At 42.6% G+C, this 21,542-nt stretch overlaps 1 protein-coding gene across 4 annotated transcripts in view; it reads left to right on the plus strand.

Moving 5' to 3' along the window:
- VARS2 (valyl-tRNA synthetase 2, mitochondrial) overlaps positions 1 to 21,542 on the plus strand; it is a 28,957-nt gene that overhangs the window by 476 nt on the left and 6,939 nt on the right. For 2 of the 4 annotated variants that reach the window (XM_089515438.1, XM_089515465.1), the window contains exons 2-21: positions 3,106 to 3,389; positions 4,170 to 4,254; positions 4,936 to 5,036; positions 6,442 to 6,563; positions 7,030 to 7,096; positions 8,560 to 8,657; positions 9,155 to 9,236; positions 9,994 to 10,113; positions 10,312 to 10,423; positions 10,981 to 11,069; positions 12,097 to 12,187; positions 12,589 to 12,716; positions 13,229 to 13,332; positions 13,869 to 13,950; positions 14,369 to 14,445; positions 15,834 to 15,921; positions 16,039 to 16,147; positions 16,930 to 17,000; positions 18,773 to 18,898; positions 19,847 to 19,951. In XM_089515438.1, the coding sequence (XP_089371564.1) occupies positions 3,153 to 3,389; positions 4,170 to 4,254; positions 4,936 to 5,036; positions 6,442 to 6,563; positions 7,030 to 7,096; positions 8,560 to 8,657; positions 9,155 to 9,236; positions 9,994 to 10,113; positions 10,312 to 10,423; positions 10,981 to 11,069; positions 12,097 to 12,187; positions 12,589 to 12,716; positions 13,229 to 13,332; positions 13,869 to 13,950; positions 14,369 to 14,445; positions 15,834 to 15,921; positions 16,039 to 16,147; positions 16,930 to 17,000; positions 18,773 to 18,898; positions 19,847 to 19,951 (2,094 nt within the window). In that variant the 5' untranslated portion in view covers positions 3,106 to 3,152. Of the gene's footprint in view, positions 1 to 3,105; positions 3,390 to 4,169; positions 4,255 to 4,935; positions 5,037 to 6,441; positions 6,564 to 7,029; positions 7,097 to 8,559; positions 8,658 to 9,154; positions 9,237 to 9,993; positions 10,114 to 10,311; positions 10,424 to 10,980; positions 11,070 to 12,096; positions 12,188 to 12,588; positions 12,717 to 13,228; positions 13,333 to 13,868; positions 13,951 to 14,368; positions 14,446 to 15,833; positions 15,922 to 16,038; positions 16,148 to 16,929; positions 17,001 to 18,772; positions 18,899 to 19,846; positions 19,952 to 21,542 lie in introns of those variants that run through there. The other 2 variants (XM_089515446.1, XM_089515457.1) reach the window with 2 other exon arrangements.

A 21,542-nucleotide genomic window follows, 5' to 3' on the forward strand; every position in this document is an offset into this window, starting at 1 on the left:
TAAACCATTATTCTTCTAAAACTGTGGAAGGGAGGAAAGTGAAAGAAAGGAGGGAGAAGATAAGAGAGTTAGGTATGTAGTTGAAGGAGTGTGTACATTCTGAAGGTAAAGGGAGAGATGAGTGTGAAAGGAGAACAATGGGGAAGGAGAAGAAAGATGGAAGGAAGGAGAAAGGAGGTAGTAGAAGGTAAGAGGAAAGGGGGAAGGTTAGGAGAAGAGAGAAGAAGCTGGAAGATGGTAATAAGATGAATGAAATGGAACAAATGTGTTGTAAGGCCATTAAACCACACTGGCTCTTAAGAAATACATGGGGTTTGCCTTTCTCTTCCCTTGAGGCTGAGAGAGTGTGACTTAGACATAGTCCAATGGTCAAACCAATACACCACTCTGTCTCTCCAGGGTTAACCCCCCTTTTTTCTTTAATTAAGCTCAAGAGAAAGGCGAGTGTGGCTGAATCTGCACTGCAGAATTAATGCACTTTGATACTGCTTTAACTGTCATGGCTCCATCCTATGGGGTTCTGGGATTTGTAGTTCATTGTGGCACCAGAGCTCTCTCAGACAGAGAAGGCTAAATGTCTCACAAAATTACAGTTCCCAGAATTCCTTAGCATTGAGCCAAGGCAGTTTAAAGCGGTGTCAGATTGCATGATCTCTGCAGTGCGAATGCAGCTGAGAAAGGAGGAATACTCAAGGTGTATCTGTGCTACAGAAGTAAACCAGTTTGACGGCACTTGAACCACCAGTGCTCTATGGCCACATCTACACTGTGGAAATAATCCAGTTCAACACCGCTTTAACTGCCATGGCCCAGTGCAATTAAATTCTGTGATTTTCAGTTTCGTAGGGCACCAAAGCTCTCTGTCAAGGAAGGGTAAATGTCTGACAAAACCAGAAATCCCAGAATTCCATAGCATTGAGCCAGGGCAGTTAAAGCGGTGTCAGACTGGATTATTTCTGCAGTGTGGATGCAGCCTATGATAGAGAATCTTGGCTTACATTGTAAGTTAACCCAAATAGCTAAAACACTACTGCAAAAGTAATCCAGTTGGGCACCACTTTAATTGTCATGGCTCCATCCTAGAGAATTCTGAGATTTGAAGTTTTGGTGGGCAGAGAAGGCTAAATATCTCACAAAATGACAAATCCCAGCATTCCATAGTATGAAGCCATGGCAGTTAAAGCAGTGTCAAACTGGATTCATCCTGCATTGCAGATGCAGCCTGTGTTTCCTTGACAATGCTGGTGCAGGGAAGGGGCTGGCAGACTCCTGTCTTCTGCCCCCCACCCAACATCTTCAGTCTTTTGCATGATTGGGGAGAATTGTTGTTGTTGTTGCTGTTGTTACAGCGGGTTCTTGGTATCTGCTGGGATTTGGTTCCAGGACCACCCCCTCCCCATCCCATGGATACAAAAATCCCATTTAAGTCCCATTAAATAAACTGGACTAATAAAATGGTGTCTCATTTATAAAATGGCAAGATCAAGGTTTGCTTGTTGGAATTTATATATTTTAAAGTTATTTTCAAGCCATGGATGCTTGAATCTGTAGATAAAAAATCAGTGGAAGCAGAGGGCTGACTGTATTATCAATTTTATATCCTACTTTCCCCCCAAAATTTGGTCTCAAAGCAACTCACAGTTTAAAAGAGCAATACCTGTACAATTAAAACATAGGATCATAGAGTTGGAAGAGACCACAAGGGTCTGGTTGGTGTCACTAGGATTGGTGTCACCCGGTGTGGAAACTCATGGTGTCATGCACACACGCACACACACACACACACACACACACTGACTTCCTCCCATTTCATGCCATACAGAATCCTTAGATTTTTTGCGCTAATGTTACTCAACAATTGTCATTCCAATTTATCCATATAATATAATCCTAATAGTTGTGACATAAACAACTAGAAAAATTAAAATTATACCATTAAATTACACACGCACAACCTAAATGTATTTACATATACATAGTGAAGTTTTGGTTAAAATGTGATGTTATTAAATAAACTTTTTTTAAAAAAATTAAAAATTTGAAATTTTAATTTTAAAAAACTTCGAGGCCTCTCCCTTCTCCTCCCACTGAGCTTCACCCCACTCCTACCATCTCTTAAAGCATTTTAAAGGGAAGCAGATGAATACCACTACCGATTTCTGCAAAAAGGTAGGCGTTAGAGAAGTAGTAGTGTCACACACCCCTTAGGGTGTCATCTGGTACGGTCCCCCACACACACCCCTCAGTGATGCCACTGCCGTCCAGTCCAAACCCTGCCATGCAGGAATTCATAATCAAAGCACTCGCTGTGACAAATAGCCATCCCGCCTCCTTTTAAAGACTTCCAAAGAAGGAGACTCCACCACCGTCTGAGGGAATGTGTTCCATCCTGCTATTCAATAGCTTTATCAATGACTTGGAGGACAAAATTGGGGGCATACTTATCAAATTTGCAGATGACACCAAACTAGGGGGAGTAGCTAATACCCCAGAGGACAGGATCACAATTCAAGATGACCTGAATAGATTAGAAAGCTGGGCCAGACTAGAAAGCTCCAAAGGAATGTGTTCCACTGTCACACAGCTCTTACTGTCAGGAAGGTCCTCCTAATGTCGAGGTGAAATCTCTTTTCCTGTACAGTATTTGCATCCATTGTTCCAGGTCCTATTCTCTGGAGCAGCAGAAACAAGCTAGCTCTATCCTCAATATGCCATCCCTTCAAATACTTATAAATACATATAAAAAAGGGAACATTTAAATAGAATTAAATGATTTGCAGTATTGAAACAAGTCAACTTCAATAAAAGAATAAAATGCAAATAATTTGTTTTAAAAGCTCTTAAAACAGCTCAGTCAAAAAAATAAATAAAGCACCCCCAGCTTATTCATTAAAACCTTTTCGCTTTAAAAGCTTGTCTGAAAAAAACAGGTTTTAGCCTGCCAGCAGAAAGACAACAAGGCCTTCTTGGGAGCGGAGCTCTAGAGTCTAGGGGCAGCCATCCAGAAGGCCCACTCTCACATCCCCACTGACAATGCTTACAATAGTAGCAGAAACCCATCAGGTAAAGCTGTTTACTAAGTATTTATTTTCCTTTTAATTTTAGTGAACAGAAGAATTGTATGAGGATTGAAAATTTCCACTTTTCCAAGCATGCCATCACCCACACTTAATCCCAGCCCCAGCCGAAATCTGTGTTCTCTCTGCCATCTGCTTCTCAAGAGGTACCAAAATGCTCCTGCTGACACAAAGTCTTACTCCCAAGCTAGCAAGCCTGGCCCCCATGGCCAAGTGGGGAAAATGGCTCACCTGAAAAATAGGGCAGAGAAACAGAAACGGCAACGGGAGAGACTTGAATCCATTGAAGCGGGGCTGGCTGCTGGGCTGAAGGTGAGTCAAGCAGGTTGTGATGGCCAGCAGTCATGGTGGCCAAATCTGAATAAATTTGGAATTAACAGGTAGTGAAGATTTCAGAATTTGATTGAGCCATGACAGTTAAAGAAGTGCCAATTTGGGTTATTTCTGCAGTGTGGAAGTGCAGCCTTTATGTGCCTATATGTGTTAGTGGGGGAATGTCCAGAAAGTCCATTTACAAAAGCAAAAGTCTTTGCTACTGCCAGAAGGGCAATAGGGAGCATGTGGAGAACAGAATGAAGTGGAGTGAAACTGGAAGCCAGTCATGATCTTCTGTGCAAGGTGTAAAGTGGACAGCATTTAATGTAATGAAGTAGTGTGGAACCATATACCTTCTGTATGTTGAGTGCAACCTCCATAATCCCTTACTCTGCTGGACTGGACTGGAAGAAAATGAAATACAAGGGCCTGTAGTTTCCCACTCCTGATGCAAGGTAACTGTACCATTGAATAGGACCAAAATAAAATCATTTGCATATATTTTAAATTTTGGTTGGTGGTGAGGATCAGTAGCTATGCCCTCCTTTTCTCAGAAACCGAAGGTATCATACATGGTTTTGTGTAATCTATGTCCCATCTCCCTTTATTTCCACAAAACTCCTATAAGAGTATAAGTTTTTGTTTTGGAGTCAATATATTTCTTCTTACCACAACTTTGACTCCACAGTCCTGCTGAGTTGAGATGGATTCAGTGGTCATTTTTTCCCCCTGACCATGCAAGTTCCTTTAAACATTTATTGTTTTTACTTTTTACAGGATGAGCACCCGAGACAAGGAAAGGGCAGAGCTGTGAGAGACATGGTTCAGTATGACATTCCAACTGTAGCTGGGGAAAAGAAAGGTATGGTGGGCGAATTTGATTCCTTACCCATTCCAGAGGCCCTTTTGTTCAAATATGTTAGAGAAAAGAATTTCTCCTCAAGAAGTATTTTTGTCCTAAACTGATGAGCTAGTATATCTGACAAGAGATCTGATTTGTGGGTAGCAATATCAACTAGCCATTATGATTATATTGTAGGAGAATTATGCTTCGGAATGCCATTCAGTGGAGAACAATAGTGAAAGAAGACTTATGATCTCATGTCCTCTTTCAAGTTTGGCAACAGGATACTAAACTGGAGAGGCCTTTGGTTTAATCCACCCTCTTCTTCTTATGTTTTGGGATCCATATAAAGTATGTAACTTTAGCAGACCCACAGGAACCAGTATGGTGCAATGGTTTGAGTGCTGGTGTAGGACTCTGGGAGAATGGAGTTGAAATCCCTGCTCGGCCATGGAAACCCACTTGGTGACCTTGGGCAAGTCACATCTTTCATTCTTGGAGGAATGCAATGGAAAACATCTGAAGACATCCTTGTAAGAAAACCCTATGAGAGGTTTGCTTTAGAGTTGGCATAAGTCAGAAATGACTTGAAGGCACACAATAATAATAACAAAACAGACCTACACATGTTTAACAATTTATATTATATGCAAATGCCTGCTTTAGTAATGGGGTCTATGTATTGTCTTCTTCCCACAGATACATCAGGGCCTCTGCCCACTTCCTATAGCCCACGCTATGTTGAAGCTGCTTGGTATGCTTGGTGGGTGAAAGAAGGCTTTTTCAAACCAGAATACCAGGTAGAAATTTGTTCCTACAGTCTAATTGTATTAGAAAAATATTCTCAGAGCAAATGATAGCGAAACCTTCCCCTTTGAACTGACAGAAGAAATTACAAATAAGTAAAAAGATTATTGTGGAATATGGAGTGTGAGATGGAGGAAATGAATCAGGAGAACATTTGGCTCACCACTGGCTCCCTCACTATTGATTTGCCCAGTAAGGGCTGATGGATTGGAGCTCAACACAAGATGCAGGCCCACACATCTGTCTTTGTTCTAGTCTGGAAACTTCAATTAGTTCAGAATATGACTGTCTGGCTGTCACTGGAAAAACCAGAAATGACCATATAACACCTATTCTAAAATCACTCCTCTGGCTGTCCATTGGTTTCTGGGCGCCGTACAAGGTGTTTGTTATGACCTTTAAAGCCCTACATGGCTTAGGTCCAACCTATCTATGGGACTGCCTCCTTCCGTACAGTCCACCCCGCACACTCAGGTCCTCTGGGAGGAACCTATTCCAGCCTACAAAAACCATGTTGACTGCAACTACCCAGAGGACCTTTTCTTCAACCACTCCCAGATTATGGAATGGCTTGTGGGAGAAGATCCGTCATATTACCAGTTTACACAGCTTTAAAAAAGCTGTCAAGATGGATCTCTTCCAGCAGACCTTTCCTGAATAGCAAACCTGGCCATCAATCTGAATCTACCACCTCAGTGAATACACTGTAGCTCTATTTTTATTTACTTTTTGTTTATTTTAATAGATTATTTTAATGGTTAATCTGTTTAATTCATGTTTTAGGGAAGGGAGGGATGAATTGGGATATTGGGTTTTGTATGGATTCTTTTAATTGTAAGCTACCTCAATTGTCTTTGACATAGAGGCAGGGTAAAAATAAAGCTTATTATTATTATTATTATTATTATTATTATTATTATTATTAGTGGTGAAATCTGTCAGACATTGGAAAATAAGCCTCAGAAGCTAATAGACTCTTTTTTGCTGGAGGCATTTAAACAGAAGATGGATGGCCATTTATCAGGGGATACAATAGTTCCTAGATTCCTGTATCAAGCATGGTGTGTGTGTCCTTCTAACTCCTTTCTGATTCTATGAAATTCATAGAGAATGGATTGATCAGCTGTTGATTGCCATGTTCATTTTATGGAATCTCCAGGAAAGCCAGTGAATGTTAGTACTTTCGAACAGCAGAGAGAAGTGCTTGGCTTCATGCTCTGCTTGTCGATTTCCCAGCAAAGAATCTTGTTTGCCACTAAATATAAAAAGAAAACTTTTATATTCTTATGAATATGAAGTTAGTGATTCCACCCCTGGGGCCTGAGGGCTCATTGGTTAGTGGGAATCATTCTGACTTCAGCCAGTGCTGATCTATCTCATTTCTCCTTCTTTTGGCAGCATCATTTGTCACATCAGAAGCCAGAAACATTTTCTCTCTCTATTCCCCCACCTAATGTCACAGGCTCCCTGCACCTGGGCCATGCTTTGACTGTGGCTATTGAAGATGCTTTGGTACGGTGGTAAGTGAAGCTCTAGAGGGTATGGGAAATGGTCACACAATTTCAGATTTATCGCTGATGTCCTTAGTCTATAGCCATGAAGCTCACAGTGGGGAGATTACAGCAAATATAGATGGATACTAAAAATAGGTTGGGGATTGGGTGATCCTCCACATATTGCTGGACTTCAGTTCTCAGCATTTCCCACCACTGGCTAAGCTGTCTTGGACTGATGGCAATTATAGTTCAGTGATATTTGTAGAGCCACACATTCCCTGCCCATGTTGGAGCCTTGAAGATTTTACAACCCAGTTCATAAAGGGGGGGAGAGAGAGAGAATAATTGAAATATTATGTAAATATGAGAGTGAAACCTTTAGTACTTTGGACTCCTGATTCCTATGTATGTTGAAGAGCAGGATATTTGTGCATGTCTCCACTACTGAGTTCTATACGTTTGTGTATGCTTGCTTTTTGTTGTGTTATAGGAAAAGGATGCAAGGATATAAAGTCCTGTGGGTTCCAGGTTCAGATCATGCTGGAATCGCCACTCAGGTGAGAAGAAGTAATGATACCTGGTCATTCCAATGTTCAGGCTGTGAGTGCAGTTGCTTATACAGCTAGAACAGTTCCAGGTGCACAAGAGGGAGGTTATCAGTAGGCTCTGGCCAACCCCAACACTTGTAGAAGTGGAATCATAGAATTGGAAGGGGCCCCATGGGCCATCGACTCCAATCCCTGCTCAGTTCAGGATCCCCAGCTGGAGCATCCCGAGCGGGCAGCTGTTCAGCCTCTTTTTGAAGCTGTCCAGAGAAAGAGACCCCACCTCTAGGCAGTTGGTTCCATTGCCAAACAGCTCTCAATGTCAAGAAGTTCCTCCAAATGCTAGCTTGAAATTTACCTTCCTATAACTTCAAACCATTAGACCTGGGACAGAAAAGAAGAACTTTGCCCTCTCTTTTCTGAGACAGCCCTTGACGTATTTAAAGAGTGTGTTCATATCGCCTCTCAGCAGTATCACACTGCTTGCTCAAATACCACTAGATATAAAATATCAAAAAACAACCCCTTTGGGAAAGTAAAAAAACCAAAACAGCCCAACCATGACTGATGTGCTTGGTTACATTTAGTTTATTGAGCACAGAATTCTGGCTGGCTGTTATAGAATGGACTGGTTGGAGCCCTAAACGTTTCATCCCAAACATTACACTTTCCATAAGCATTCCCTAAAAACAGCCATGTGAGGGTGGAGCATGCTCTGTGATTCCCTAGTACAACAATGATTACTGGTGAACAGCTGGAAGAAAATACAATGGTTAGAATCCTGAAAAGCAGCACTCTGTGCTGCAGCATTTTATTGCAGGTCACATTTGTTCTACTCTAGATGAAATCTGACCTTTTGGCGTCTTGTTGCACTTCCAAACTCTTTAATGTTTAAGGACTGTTGTTGCTATTATTCCCCTCCTCTTTCTCTTAAAAAAATGTGTGTTTGAAATACTACTGGTATAACTGAATTAACCAAAACACTTTATCTCACCTTTTGTCTGCAAGAAATAGACCAGTCAAAATGCATAACCAGCAGGAAATGTAACAGAATTAAAAATTAAAAAATAATTAAGATGAAAAGTCACTAGAAAAGAGCATAATACAGGAAAAGAGCAAAGAGAGTGTTCAGTTCTAAATACAGGCTAGAGCAATGGAAAAGTAGCACCATCTTTATCGACATCCAAGTGCCAGCAGAAAGTGGGGGTAGGGGTGGTAGTGGTAGATGAATCATCAAGGAAGCTTTTTGAGGGCAATTCCTCTACCACCACCCATTGTTACAGTTTCTGAAGTGAATGGGGCAACCCTATACCTGTTTTCTCAGAAGTAAATCTCACTGTATTTAATTAGACATACTTTCTGGCAATTGGGTTTAGGACTATAGCCTTAAAGAAGGATGGGCAAGAGAAAGATCCTAGCCATGTTTCCTTCAAATGGGATCTGCCCCCCCCCTTTTTTTTTGGTTCTTTTTTCAGGCTGTGGTAGAAAGAAAAATCTGGAAGGAACAGAGAATCCGACGACAAGAGCTTACACGAGAGAAGTTCCTCCAAGAAGTCTGGCACTGGAAAGAGGAGTGAGTATAACATGGTGGCTGTGGCCTTAAATGCTGTCATGATTTGGTTTATGGACAGATTGGGGGGGGGGGAGCGTAGTATAGTAGTTTGAGCATTGGACTAGGACACTAGGGTTCATACATCCTGCTCAGCAATGGAAATCAACTGGGTGTTCTTGGAGAAGTCACACTCAGCCTCAGAGGAAGGGAAGTGCAAACCCCCTCTGAACAAATTCTCCCAAGAAAACCCTGTGATAGGTTGGCCTTAGGGTTGTCATATGCCAGAAATGACTGGAAGGCACACAACAATAACAAATAAATAGAGGACTGTATATCCAGGTGAACCTTAAATAAAACAACTTAAATCTTTTTCTTGAAAGGCCAAGAGGGGATTTAGTCCTTCCCATTCAACCAGATAGAATACCTCTGGCTTGGTTTTCATTATATATCATATCATATATATATATATATATTTGTGTGTAATAGGGTTTTTTGTTTTTATTTTTCCTTGCTATCAGAAAAGGGAATGAAATATTTCAACAGCTGAAGGTGATGGGAGCATCATTGGATTGGGACCGTATGTGTTTCACCATGGATTCTGTGAGTAATGGATGTTGAGAAAGAGGTGTATGTGTTGTGAATCACCATTTATGAATTCTTTCCCCAGTTCATTAAATGTGGCAGCTCTGTTCTGGAGATGGGTTGGATAAATCCTAAATTCTTTTTGTTTAGCTGTGCCACTGAGTTGCTGGGAGACCCTGGGTGGATTGTTTTATAATGTAAATATTGTTCCATAGTCCTTGGAGGAGAGGAAGGATACAGACTGGATGCAGTAAAATGAAACTGCAAAAGTAGTTTACTGTAAATGCTTTAAGAAGTAAGGCAATGAGCTCTTCTGTCTTGAGGCATTACAAATTAAGTGTAGGCCTAGTTTGCGTGTTATTCTACAAGATATCATTAATTGTAAACATTTATTTCCTCACTCAGAGAGCCAAGTGCCTAGATATGAGAGAATGGAAGGTCCAGTAGTTAGTAGCTCAATTTCTAACAAAAATCCTTTGAAAGTAAATTCAGAAGGAAAATTGGAATTAGTATCTACATAAACTAAATATGTCATACCCAAAAAACATAAACACAGCATAATACACATAACACAATTTCTATTCCTGAAATAGTAGAGTGACTTTACATTTGTAAGGAGTGTCAAAAAAACCAAAACCCTATGGCAAAGGGTTTATCAATTTCCCTGAAATTGTCTGTTTTTCCGCAAGAAAAAAATAGTATTGTTTTTTAAAAACCAATATAGCTTCAAAATTTCTAAATCTTATTCTGGACCCTCTTTTCTGTCTTTCTGCAGAGATTCTCCCGAGCAGTGACTGAGGCCTTTGTGCGACTGCATGAACAAGGTCTGATATATCGGGATAGACGCCTGGTGAACTGGTCATGTGCCTTGCAATCGGCCATTTCTGACATTGAGGTAAGATTAGAACGGATGCCTAGGTCCCATATTGAAGATGTTACCTTGTGGGGGGAGGGTCTACTGTTCTTAGAATCTCCCATCATAACCATTGAGGGATTCTGGGAGTTGTAGTTTAATAAAGTGTTCCAAGTGCTAGCAGTTAAGGTGTTTGATGTTGTTTGGATAGAGGCATTTCATAATATTTGTGTCTGCAAGGTGGAAAACAGGCAACTTGCTGGACGGACGGAGCTCTCTGTGCCTGGCATCCAGGGCAAAGTACCATTTGGGGTCTTGGAGATGTTTGCATACAAGGTAGAAGGAGAGGAAGGTGAGTTAACAATACTGAGTTGGTTTCAACAGAACATGCACGATGTGGCAACAGCTTGATATTGCATGAAATGATTGGATGTTGCATTTTGCTGAGATGTCCAGCTCCTGTGTGGACACCTGTTTTATTGAGTACTTTAAAGTGAGTTTGAGATTGTATGTTTTCCTTCTGTAATTTGCATTCACTTTCCAAAACCCCCAGAATAACAGAGTCAGATTTTAATCTTGCTTCATTCCAAGAAACTCAGCACAGTGAGGTTTTCCATTTTTAAGCTTGTAACAATGCTGCAAAATAGATTGGGCTGACCTACAGAATCATAGGTTAGATATGTATTCTGGATGAGAACAGATCATATTATCTTGGTTTGCGAGTTTGTCTGTTATGCAACATATTGACCCTGTTCCACTTCAAGTGCAACCTTCTCATAATATGACCACTTCCCTATTTAAGCAAAATATTCCCCAGAAGTAAGCTGCTTTTCTGAGAAAAAATTAACGTTTTGTTTTGTTGTCTTCATCTGTTGTCACCTGGTCTCTACTTCTTTTTACTGAGGTCAGGTTTGGAGCTTCCTGTGGCTACAACCCGCCCAGAGACCATGTTAGGAGACGTGGCTGTTGCTGTCCATCCAGATGACCCACGGTACACAGTAAGCCTTTTCTGCACTGCATCCCCTTCCTCTGGGAAAGAGGCTATTGTTGGTGGTAGAGCACATGATCTGTATTCAGAGAAGTTCCTGGTTTGAAACCATAGCAACTTCAATTTTAAAAGGGTTGTAGAGACTTTGGGCATTAGTGGGACCTGTCTGCAGACAGACAGGTTGATGTGGAACCTGATAATCATAGCTTGAAAAATTTATCTTTTTAGACTACAGTCTCCAAACTCCTCATACTGACTTGGCCAGTGGCCTTCCTGGCTGGGGGATTTGGGAAACTATTATCTAAAAAAGTAACTGATCCAAGCTCTGCTTGGAAGCTTAGAACTGTGCTTTATTAGACAAGGACCAATTTAGCCTTGATCAGGGCTAGGAATGTGTGGCCCTCCAAATTTCGTAGGATTGCAACTCTCAGTAGGCCTAGCAAAGATTGTCAGTGGCAAAGAATGACTGGGAGGTATAGCCTGAAAATTCCTAGAAACCCTTGGATTCTCCAGCAGTGACCCAGGTACAATGACAATAAGGCAAAACAAAGGACCTCTCATTTCAACTTGCTCACTTTCTAAGGTCATCAGTGGAGCCTCCCTTACACTTTCAATCTGTCTTAATGGTCTTTCTTTAAAGAACATTCTTGGTGGTCACGCGTAGGCTCTGGTGGTCTATCCTGTGGGAGGGCTCTGTCACATCCTTTTTTATCTTAGGAAAAGCAGGATAGCACAATTCAGGAAAACATGGCTTAGATGCCGTTATGTTAGAATATCTCTATCCCAGATTAGACAGAAAAATTATTCTGCCTCAAACCATAGAGGGCAGTGTTAGTCAAATTAACTGGCCAATGAAGCAGCAGATTGAATCATGATAAGGATATTTTCTGCATTCCTTGCTAATGAAGTGGCTGGAAACATGATATATTGAAACAGTTAAAAAAACAACAACAGGAAGTGATCTCTCCATTTTTAATTTCTAAAAAGATGCCTGCAATCTGTCCTGACTACTTTTTCTCTCTGTTTTGTTTTGCCAGCATCTCCATGGGAAGAGGCTCTGCCATCCATTCACTGGCCGTCTCATTCCTGTCATTACAGATCCCTTGGTGGAGCGGGAGATGGGCACAGGTGAAAAAAAATATGCATGTTCCCTACCTTGCAACAGGAGGGAAGTTTGCCATTAGACATGGGGTGCTTGTTGTCAGAAATGAAATCCTGCTGAACACCGGTGGAGCATAACATTCACTGGCACACTTATGCAAACACAACTGGAAAACAGGGGCACAGCCGCAAGGTTTCAGTGGCTGTCCCATTTGCCATTCTGCTCATGGGGATGTGTGGGCAGGCCTGTGCCCACACATTTACCAGCCTTTAAGCTGGACCACCACTCACTGCAGGCTAACTGCCTGCGTAAGGAGAGATCAGAGACTTCCTTACAGAAATGTGGCAAATGTATGTCTCTTGGTGTAATGTTGTGACATGATTCTGTTCAGAGGAGTCAGTCATTGTTACTTCATACCATCTTGCAGGGGCTGTGAAAGTAACACCAGCACATAGCTATGCTGACTATGAACTGGCTCGTGAACACAGATTGCCTTTCATTTCGGTTATTGCAGAAGATGGTTCAATGACGGCAGAGTGTGGGGAATGGTTACAGGTAAGCATGTCCTTTGATGGGGCAGCCAGACTGGTGATCATGCTATTTCTAATCGAACAATATATTGCTTTAAGGAGCTATTTCACATCAAATTTTTTGATTCCTTCCCTTTGTGATTTTTAAGTGCATAAGAAACAACTAAAACAATCACTGTTCTGGAAAATGTATACAGATACAGTGCAGTAATGTACAACTAGAAATTTAGGATGCCGCCCTTTTGTGCTCAATTCAGGGCCAACATTAGGGATTCAGATACACAAGGTGGCATATTTGGAAGCCCGACTGAAAGACAATAATTGATCACTTACTTGTTATGATTATTATCTTTCTATCACGAGAGCTCCCCATTTAAAATTACCTAATCTAGACAACAGTAGCTCTTGAGTAGTTCTTCTGCTGATACAATTAGATATATATGCACATGGTTAAACTAGACATAAGGCCATAAAAACTGTTAGCCTTTTGTGTTGCCCACAAGACTATGATGAGTCAAGTAAATTTTTCTCTTTCAGGGCCTGAATAGGTTTGTGGCACGAGAGAAGGTGTTGACTGCTTTGAAGGAGAAAGGTCTTCATCAGGGTGCAAAAGAGAATCCTTTGGTGCTTCCTCTTTGCAGGTAATAGAGCAGAAGGTATTTAAAAGGGAAATTAATTCCTCTAAGTAAATAAATCTCAGGACATCCTCTCTTGTGGTTAATCAACAGACTGCATGCTCCTTAGAGAAAAGGTCTGTCATTTTTTGCTTATGCTGCTGTATGAAGTGTAATACTACAGAGCAAGGTTGTCAAACCTCTTTCATCCCAAGAGCCAAATCCTATTTTGGAGAAATTTTCACATGCCTCATTCCAGTGACAGGCAGGCCAAGGGAAAAGGGTGGGACCAATACCTGCATATTTTTAGCTTTAAATTCTTGCTGCCAGGGGAGGCATTTCAACCTTTATAGAAACAGGAAGAGCTGGTGATGGTGTTGTGGGGAACAAGATGTGCCCATGTGGAGAATCTCAGAGAGCCAGACCAGGACCCTAGGAGGAGTAGATTCAGCCTAAGGCCCTGGGACCTCTCAACTCAGCTTAAGAGGCCCATAGCCTTTGTAAGGTGGAACATAGGAAACATGGAGAGACTTAGCAGGTTTGTTTGTTTCTGTCATCTGCAGCCGTTCTGGGGATGTGGTTGAAATTCTCCTAAAGAACCAGTGGTTTGTCCGGTGTGAAACGATGGCTCACAAAGCCTTAGAGGTAATTTTCCCTGAACAATTGAAACTTTTATTGAATACTTTGACAGAGCCCTCATGAGCCTTATAGTTCAAAACATAAAATAAAGTTAAAACACTGTGGGACGCTTGCATGTGTTAGAATTGCAGGGATTTTTGTCAGGCTTAAGGAGCAAACATACTAGATATTATATTTATTTGTCAGATGTTCTAGGTGACACGTTCATTTTGGAATGTAAGGATCAGATCTTGTGGAAGCTGTAGTGTCATTGTTGTTGTTGTTTTATTACAACTGCCAGAATCTTCCATCTGACATGCCAACTTGAGGAGTGTTGATCATGGGAATTTTTTCTGAGACTGCATCAAAACAATTCACCACCTCTTCCAAGACTTTGAACAGTCCTGCATTGGTTAACCTCTTTTTTATTCATTTCTGCCTTAAGGCTGTGGAATCTGGAAACCTGAAGGTAACGCCTAAATCTTATGAGAAGAATTGGAGGACTTGGCTCTTGAGTATCAGGTACAAAGAGGGCAGTCCAATCTCCCCGCCCTTCTTACCCTTTTGACTTGAGTATACAACTTTTGATAGACTAATCAGGACCTCTGTTAGAAAGGGCTGGTTCAAACAATCAGTTTTACATATGAAGCTCCCTTGTGCTCTTAGTCTGTTTGCTTAACTAATACAATATTGTTTACTCTGACTGGTAGTGGCTCCCTAGAGGATTACAATCCATTCTGAAAAAGAGGTTTTGGCCCGTTATAAACGGGCACCCTAGTACGTGACGAGCGCGCACTAGGGTTAGAAAGGGGCATCCTTTCCAGACGCCCCTAACCCTAATACACGCTCTGTGCGTAGAAAATGGCAGCGGCCGTGCCACACGGCCGCCGCCATATTGACGTAGCGGACGCTGTGTGTCCACACGTCGCGCCCCGAAAATGATGCCGCGAGTGCACGACTAGCACCTCTCAACGTCTTTTCCGGGGCCCAGGAAGGAGCGCGATTTCCACGCTCCTTCCTCAGAGCGTCCGGGAGCTGCACGGTTTGGCCGCTGCGGCTCCCGGACGCTGCAAGCAGTGGCGGAGGGAGACCGCCGCAATCCGGCGGTATGTAACCCGCCTTTGAAAGACAGTAGTTGCCAGTATATTGCAGTTGTAATTATTATACAGTTGTGGTTATAGCATTTGTGTTTTATTTCTCCAGGATCTCAGCCAGACCTTCCCCCTCCCAAAAAAAATCAGAGGTAGTTACTTTTTAGGACACCTGGCTGGATAATACTGAGAATTGCTTATCAAAAAAGTTTAGGACTCAGTTTCCAGTTTCTGTACCTCTATCCTCACATCACCTTCCTATCCAACTACTTTTTAAATAGAAATGTTGAGACTTGGACTGGGAATGCCACACTCTTAAGTTATTGTCTCTTTCCCTGTTAAAATCTATACTGCTACCCTTCAGTTCTTCCTTTTGATTTGGCATAAACTGAATTACTGATATTTCAATAGCCCTCTGAGGTTATTGAAACAGGCATGTAATAAGTTGTCCAAAGCCATCCAGTTTGATCCCTGTCCTGGATTCCTATGCATTATACTGTGCTCACCACAAAAACCAGAAGCTCCCAAAATGTTAGCTGCTTTGAGTGTCTTTGGTAATTTATCCATAGAGTTCTAGATAGAAGACATGTGTCTCCTTATCCTTACTTGATTCTTGCAACAACAGCCCTGTGAAGTAGGCCAAGCTGTGGGATTGTGACTGGTCTAAAGTCACCCTGTGAGTTTCATGTCTCAGTGAAAAGCTGAATCTGGATCTCCCATAAACCCTGTTCAGACACTACAGCATACTGGTTCTGTTTAGCTGTTGGCTCTTGTGTTCTTAAAAACTTTATGGTCTCATTTTTATTTTTGTTTTTTTAGTGACTGGTGCATTTCCCGCCAGCTCTGGTGGGGTCATCAGATTCCAGCCTATCGAGTCACAGTTTCTGGGTCACCTGACCTCAGAGAAGTGAGTGTTTGCCTATTAGTACAAACTACCGTAGCATGTGGTTGGCTGTGCAGAGGTAGTCTCTGCTTCTTCCAGGCCCAGCCAGTATGTCATTTGTATTTTTGTCATGGATTGTAGCAGGAAGAGAGTGATGGAGTCTGGGTAGTTGGTAGGACAGAAGCAGAAGCTCGGAGAAAAGCAGCAAGCATGCTGGGAAAATCAGAAGAGGACCTGGAGCTGGTGAGAGGTAAAGCCAACAGGACAGTCGCACTAATTTCTGGAAGGGAATGTACCAATATATTTAGGTTAGTATCAAAAGGAAGAGTCTGCAAGGGTTACTTTTTTTTTACTACAACTTCCAGAATCTCTCAGTCTGGGAGATTCTAGTAGTTATACTTCAGAAAGTAATTTGTTGAAGTTCTTAATGAAAGAACTCTTGTATATATCTCCTGCCTTTAATTTAGGTGCACTGATATACAGCCTCTGAAAAAGCAGCTGGGTATGCAGCCTCCTTCTTCACCATCCTCCTGAAATGACAGATGTTTCTAGCAACAGATGCAGTCACTGGGCTCTTCTTCCTAAGTTTCTCAACTGTTCTGTGTTGAAAGATAGAGCTGTGGTCTGTTCAACATGGATTTTCCTGTTCTCACTGGTCTGCTGCCTACAGGTGTAATGAAGGATGTAATGGCAGTCCAATTTACAATTGTATTTTGAATGTGGGTGTCGTCTTGTCCTTTTTTCATGGCTCAGTTCTTCACTGACTCTAGTGTTTAATTGCAGCCGAACCTCTCCTTTTGCTCTTTTCAATTCCTCAGGGCATTGGAAAGTTAGTGTTTTTATTGACATCTCCCAGAATTCCCAAGCCAGCAGTATGGCCACTGACTAGATAGCAGGAAAATTCTGGAAATTATAAAAATAAAGTCCCCCAACTGTTTCTTAAACTTTTACCAGTCTAAAGTGCTCTTCCTTTTTTCCTCCCCTGGGGTTTGCAGATTTCAGTAAGATTTACATTGCTTTTCTTTTCATTAGATGCTGATGTCTTAGACACTTGGTTCTCCTCTGGCCTCTTCCCCTTTGCAGCATTGGGTTGGCCTCATAATGTAAGTGCGCCTTAGGGGGGACAGGATTGCTAACCCATTGTTGTTCTTGGCTATAGGCAGAAGTTTCCAGAGCAAGAGGTAGAGAAAGAATGCCCTCCCTTGCCATAAGCTGGTATTCTTGGGTATGAGCTCAAGTCTATGCCACAGCAAGCTCTTTGAAACTGCTCCTCCTCCAAGCTCCCACTGCCTGTTTACCTATCTTTTCTGAGTAAGGGGCAAAACAGTCCGTCCCTCTGTGCCAGCTTCGAGATTATTATTATTATTATTATTATTATTATTATTATTATTATTTTATGTTTATTTATACCCCACCTTCCTCCCAGTACAGGGACTCAAGGCGGCTTCATGTCCCCATCCGACCATGCATGCACCGGCTTTGCAATGCTCCAGTGGCATGGCTTTTGCACGCTGCACACTACAGGAGTGCCGCAAATCCACTACGGCACCAGAAAACCTTGCTTTTTGCAGGTTCAAAAAGCAGTGGCAATTTGCCACTTCTTTTTATGCCAGCAAAAAGCCAGGTTGGGCCTCCACCTGGCTTTCTCAGGGGCAACATCACTCTGCCCTTTCAGGGCGATCTGTTTCGCCCCTAAGCAAAGAGGGGTGAGAGCATGGTGGATGACCTCTGCTGTCTTTGCCCCTTTTTTCTGGATGGGTCCATAGTATGAGACCAAGCAAATAGGCAGTGACTGCAATGAAATGAAAAGGGGAGGAGGATATTGGCAGTGATGTAGACTCAAGTCAACTGACTCGGATTTAAGTCGGACTCAAGTTGCTTCAGTGACTTGACTTGGCACAAAGGATATACTGACTTGACTTGAGAGTTGTATATTTTTAGTAACTGACTTGCCAGTGCCATTCCCTTTAAGCAGCAAGCAAGACCACCCCCAGACTCCATGGTGCATTTCTTGGAAGGGAACAGCAAATGTATTAGACAATGGACTTGAGGCAGGATAATCCTACTAAAGTTTCTGAAAAGCTTTAGAATGATTATCTGTTGTGCAGCAGTGGCAGGCTGCTGAGTAGACCTCAACCTTCACTTCAAACCCATTGCCTGACGGATTTTCTGTTCCTCTCTGAGAAATGCACCCCACATTAAAAGTTGGCTCCCATAATTGAGACTTGACTTGAGACTGGTACAATGGATGCAAGCTCCAGGAAAAGAGATTCCACCTCAACATTAGGAGGAACTTCCCGACAGTAAGGGCTGTTCAGCAGTGGAACACACTTCATCGGAGAGTGGTGGAGTCTCCCTCCTTGGAGGTCTTTAAACAGAGGCTGGATGGCCATCTGTTGGGTATGCTTTGATTGAGAGTTTCTGCATGGCAGGGGGTTGAACTGGATGGCCCTTGCGGTCTCTTTCAACTCTATGATTCTATGATTCTAATAGATATAAATACATCACTGGATCCTGGCACTACAGACATCTTGCCGCAAATGCTCAGAACTTGGAAAAGTTATCGTTTGGACTCCCATCTCACAGAATCAGCATGAGAATTCACAATAATGCTATGAGCTGGGTCATCGTCTGCCCTTTATACAGATTGGGCATTGAAGCCAAGGCTGTCAAGGGAGTCAGTGACTAAAGTGGGATTTGAATGAAGTCTACCCAGTCCATGTCAAAAGCTCAGAAGGGCATTGGAGCTTAATGACCTGTGACTCAGGAAGCTGATACCAAGAGAGGTGACAGGGAGGAAGGCTCAAGGGGGTACTACTCAGTGTTTGATTAAAGCCATATGATAATATTTGAGGTGTATTTGTCTTCCTTACAGACAGAAGACCTCAAGCAGTTTTATCCCAATAGCCTCTTGGAGACAGGAAGCGACCTTGTGTTCTTCTGGGTGGCCCGAATGGTGATGCTTGGAAAACAGCTAACTGGAGAGCTACCGTTTTCTCAGGTATGGGTTGGGCACTAGAAATCCTTTACTTTATTCACTAAAGGTATGGTGGGAAGAGTCCACTAAAGTCAAGTTAGTCTTAACACATATTTACCTTTGCCATGTATTTTTGGATCAGTGCATCCTAGTTACAGCATAATTTTGGCACCACATGCATTAACTTGACATCGTATATGAATTAATCCCTGACGCACCTTTCAATTCTATTTTAGGATGTAGTGATCTCGTCTCTCCTGCCAAGTTGCAAAGAGCTTAGTTCCCAAGTGGTCAAATTGTACTGACTGATTGATACCATGACTTATATTTGTTTTCATAAGAATGTTATAATAGGTTGAGTATCCCTTATCTGAAATGCTTGGGACTAGAAGTGTTTCGTATTTTGAATTTTGGAATAAAAGTAGTATAGTATGTATCTGTACTGTATTTACAAGGCTAGACAGAGATGTGAGACATGAGGCTGGAGACAGACACAAGGATAAATGAAATGGCCGGAATCCAAGCACAGCGCTGGTGTGAATGCACGCTTCCTTCCATTTTACAGATTCTCCCATCTCTCTCCAGCCAGATCTCCAGCCTTGCAAATAAAGTACACACTACAATACTTGTATTCCAAAATATCCAAAATATTCCAAACTTGAAGCCTCAAAGCATCACATTGGCACTCAAATAGTTTCAAATTTTGGAGCATTTCAGTTTTTGGATTTTTGGGTAAGGGATACGCAACCTGTACAAATTTCTGCCTTGAGTGCCACTTTTTGTCTGAAAAGCAGGATCATAAAATCGTAGAGTTGGAAGAGACAGCAAGGGCCATCCAGTCCAACTCCCTGCCATGCAACTTTAGTTAACAGATCCTGCATTTGGGATATTATATGTTTACTTTTGGGTCTGGAATGAAGATGCTTAACGTAGGCCAATTTCTTAGTCTCTTTGATCCTCTTTCTTCTTCAGGTATTCCTTCACACAATGGTCCGTGATGCTCATGGCAGGAAGATGAGTAAATCTCTTGGGAATGTGATTGACCCTCTAGATGTTATTCATGGGGCTCCTTTGCAGGTACAGTTGGTCCTTATGTATGGATTCTTCATCCATGGAGTCAGCCCTGCATGGCTTGAAAACATGCACACACACACACATATAGAACCATAGACTCATAGAGTGGGAAGAAACCACAAGGACCATCCAGTCCAACCCCCAGCCATGCAGGAACTCATAATCAAAGTACCCCCGACAGATGGCCATCCAGTCTCTAATTAAAAACCTCCAAAGAAGGAGACTCCACCACTCTCCGAGCAAGTGTGTTCCCTTGTTGTCAGGAACTTCCTCCTAATGTTTAGGTGGAATCTCTTTTCCTGTAGCTTGCATCCATTGTTCTGGGTTCTAGTCTCTGGAGCAACAGAAAAAAAGCTTGCTCCACCCTCATTATGACACCCCTTCAAATAAGTAAACTCAAGCGCGTTACAGACCGCCTGTAGGCACTCCTTTCCCCGCCAGATCAGGGCCTCAGCTGCCAGAACGGCAGCCTCTGGGGCCCCAATCCACCACTTTCCAGGCCGCGGGGAAGCGGCAAAAGGCTGCTTTCTGCGGCCTGGAAAGGGGTGTCCTTGGGGCTTCATGCCCCAAGGACACCCGATGGCGGCGGGGAGGAGGAGAAAGGGTCCACTCGGCCCCTTTCTCCATTGCGTTGCTGGTGCAGCCGTCTAAAGGCTGCGCCAGCGACGCAAATCGCGGAAGGAGCTCCATTTCGGAGCTCCTTCTAGCGCTGCGGAAAGGGCGCTCTATGCGCCCTTGCACGGCGCAAAGACGTCGCGTCCGCGCCACCCCATTTGGAGGCGGCGTGTTTGTGACATCATAATGGCAGCCCCCATGTGGAACGCCATTTTGTACGTCCTGGGGACGTATTAGCGTTAGGTGCATGCGTAAGGCACGCGCTTTCCCTAAGCCTAGTACGTCCCCAGGACGCACTTTACACCCGTTTGTAACGGGCCTCAGCTATCATATAACCTCTTAACCATCTGTGAAGTGGCCGGCATCTCTTCTCCAGGCTAAACAAATCCAGCTCCCTAAGTCTCTCCTCATAGGGCATAGTTTCCAGCTACAAATTAGAAATAGAATAAAAGTTTTATTTTTACTCTGCCTCTCCCGGAGGATTGAGGCAGCTTACAATACAATTAAAATATAACATAAAACAATAAAATACAGCCATGACATAAAATACACTAAAATACAACAATGCAAAATACAACCCATAATCAGAGATGGGTATCCTGAACAAGTTGAAATTCTCTGTGTGATAGTTGACGGTCTCCAAATGACAATCCATATCAGTGGGTGGCCAGGTGAGTTACTCAGGGAAGGCCTGTTGGAAGAGATCCATATTGACAGCCTTTTTGAAGCTGTCAAGGTTGGTACTATTCCAGATCATTTCTGACAGGCCATTCCATTGTTTAGGAGTGGCAGATGAAAAGGTCCTCTGGGTAACCATTGCCCATCTTGTTGTTATTGGCTGCAATAGTTTTTTCCCAGAAGATCTAAGTGTGTGCGGTGGATTGTACGGAAGGAGACAATCCTGCAAATAGGTTGAACTCAAGCCATGGAGGCCTTTAAAGGTCATTATCAACATCTTATACTGTGCCCGGAAACTAAT

This window comes from Sceloporus occidentalis, unplaced genomic scaffold (genome assembly GCF_023333645.1).
Source record: "Sceloporus occidentalis isolate IW3139 unplaced genomic scaffold, rSceOcc1.0.p SCAF_1, whole genome shotgun sequence".
Classification (NCBI taxonomy): domain Eukaryota; kingdom Metazoa; phylum Chordata; class Lepidosauria; order Squamata; family Phrynosomatidae; genus Sceloporus; species Sceloporus occidentalis.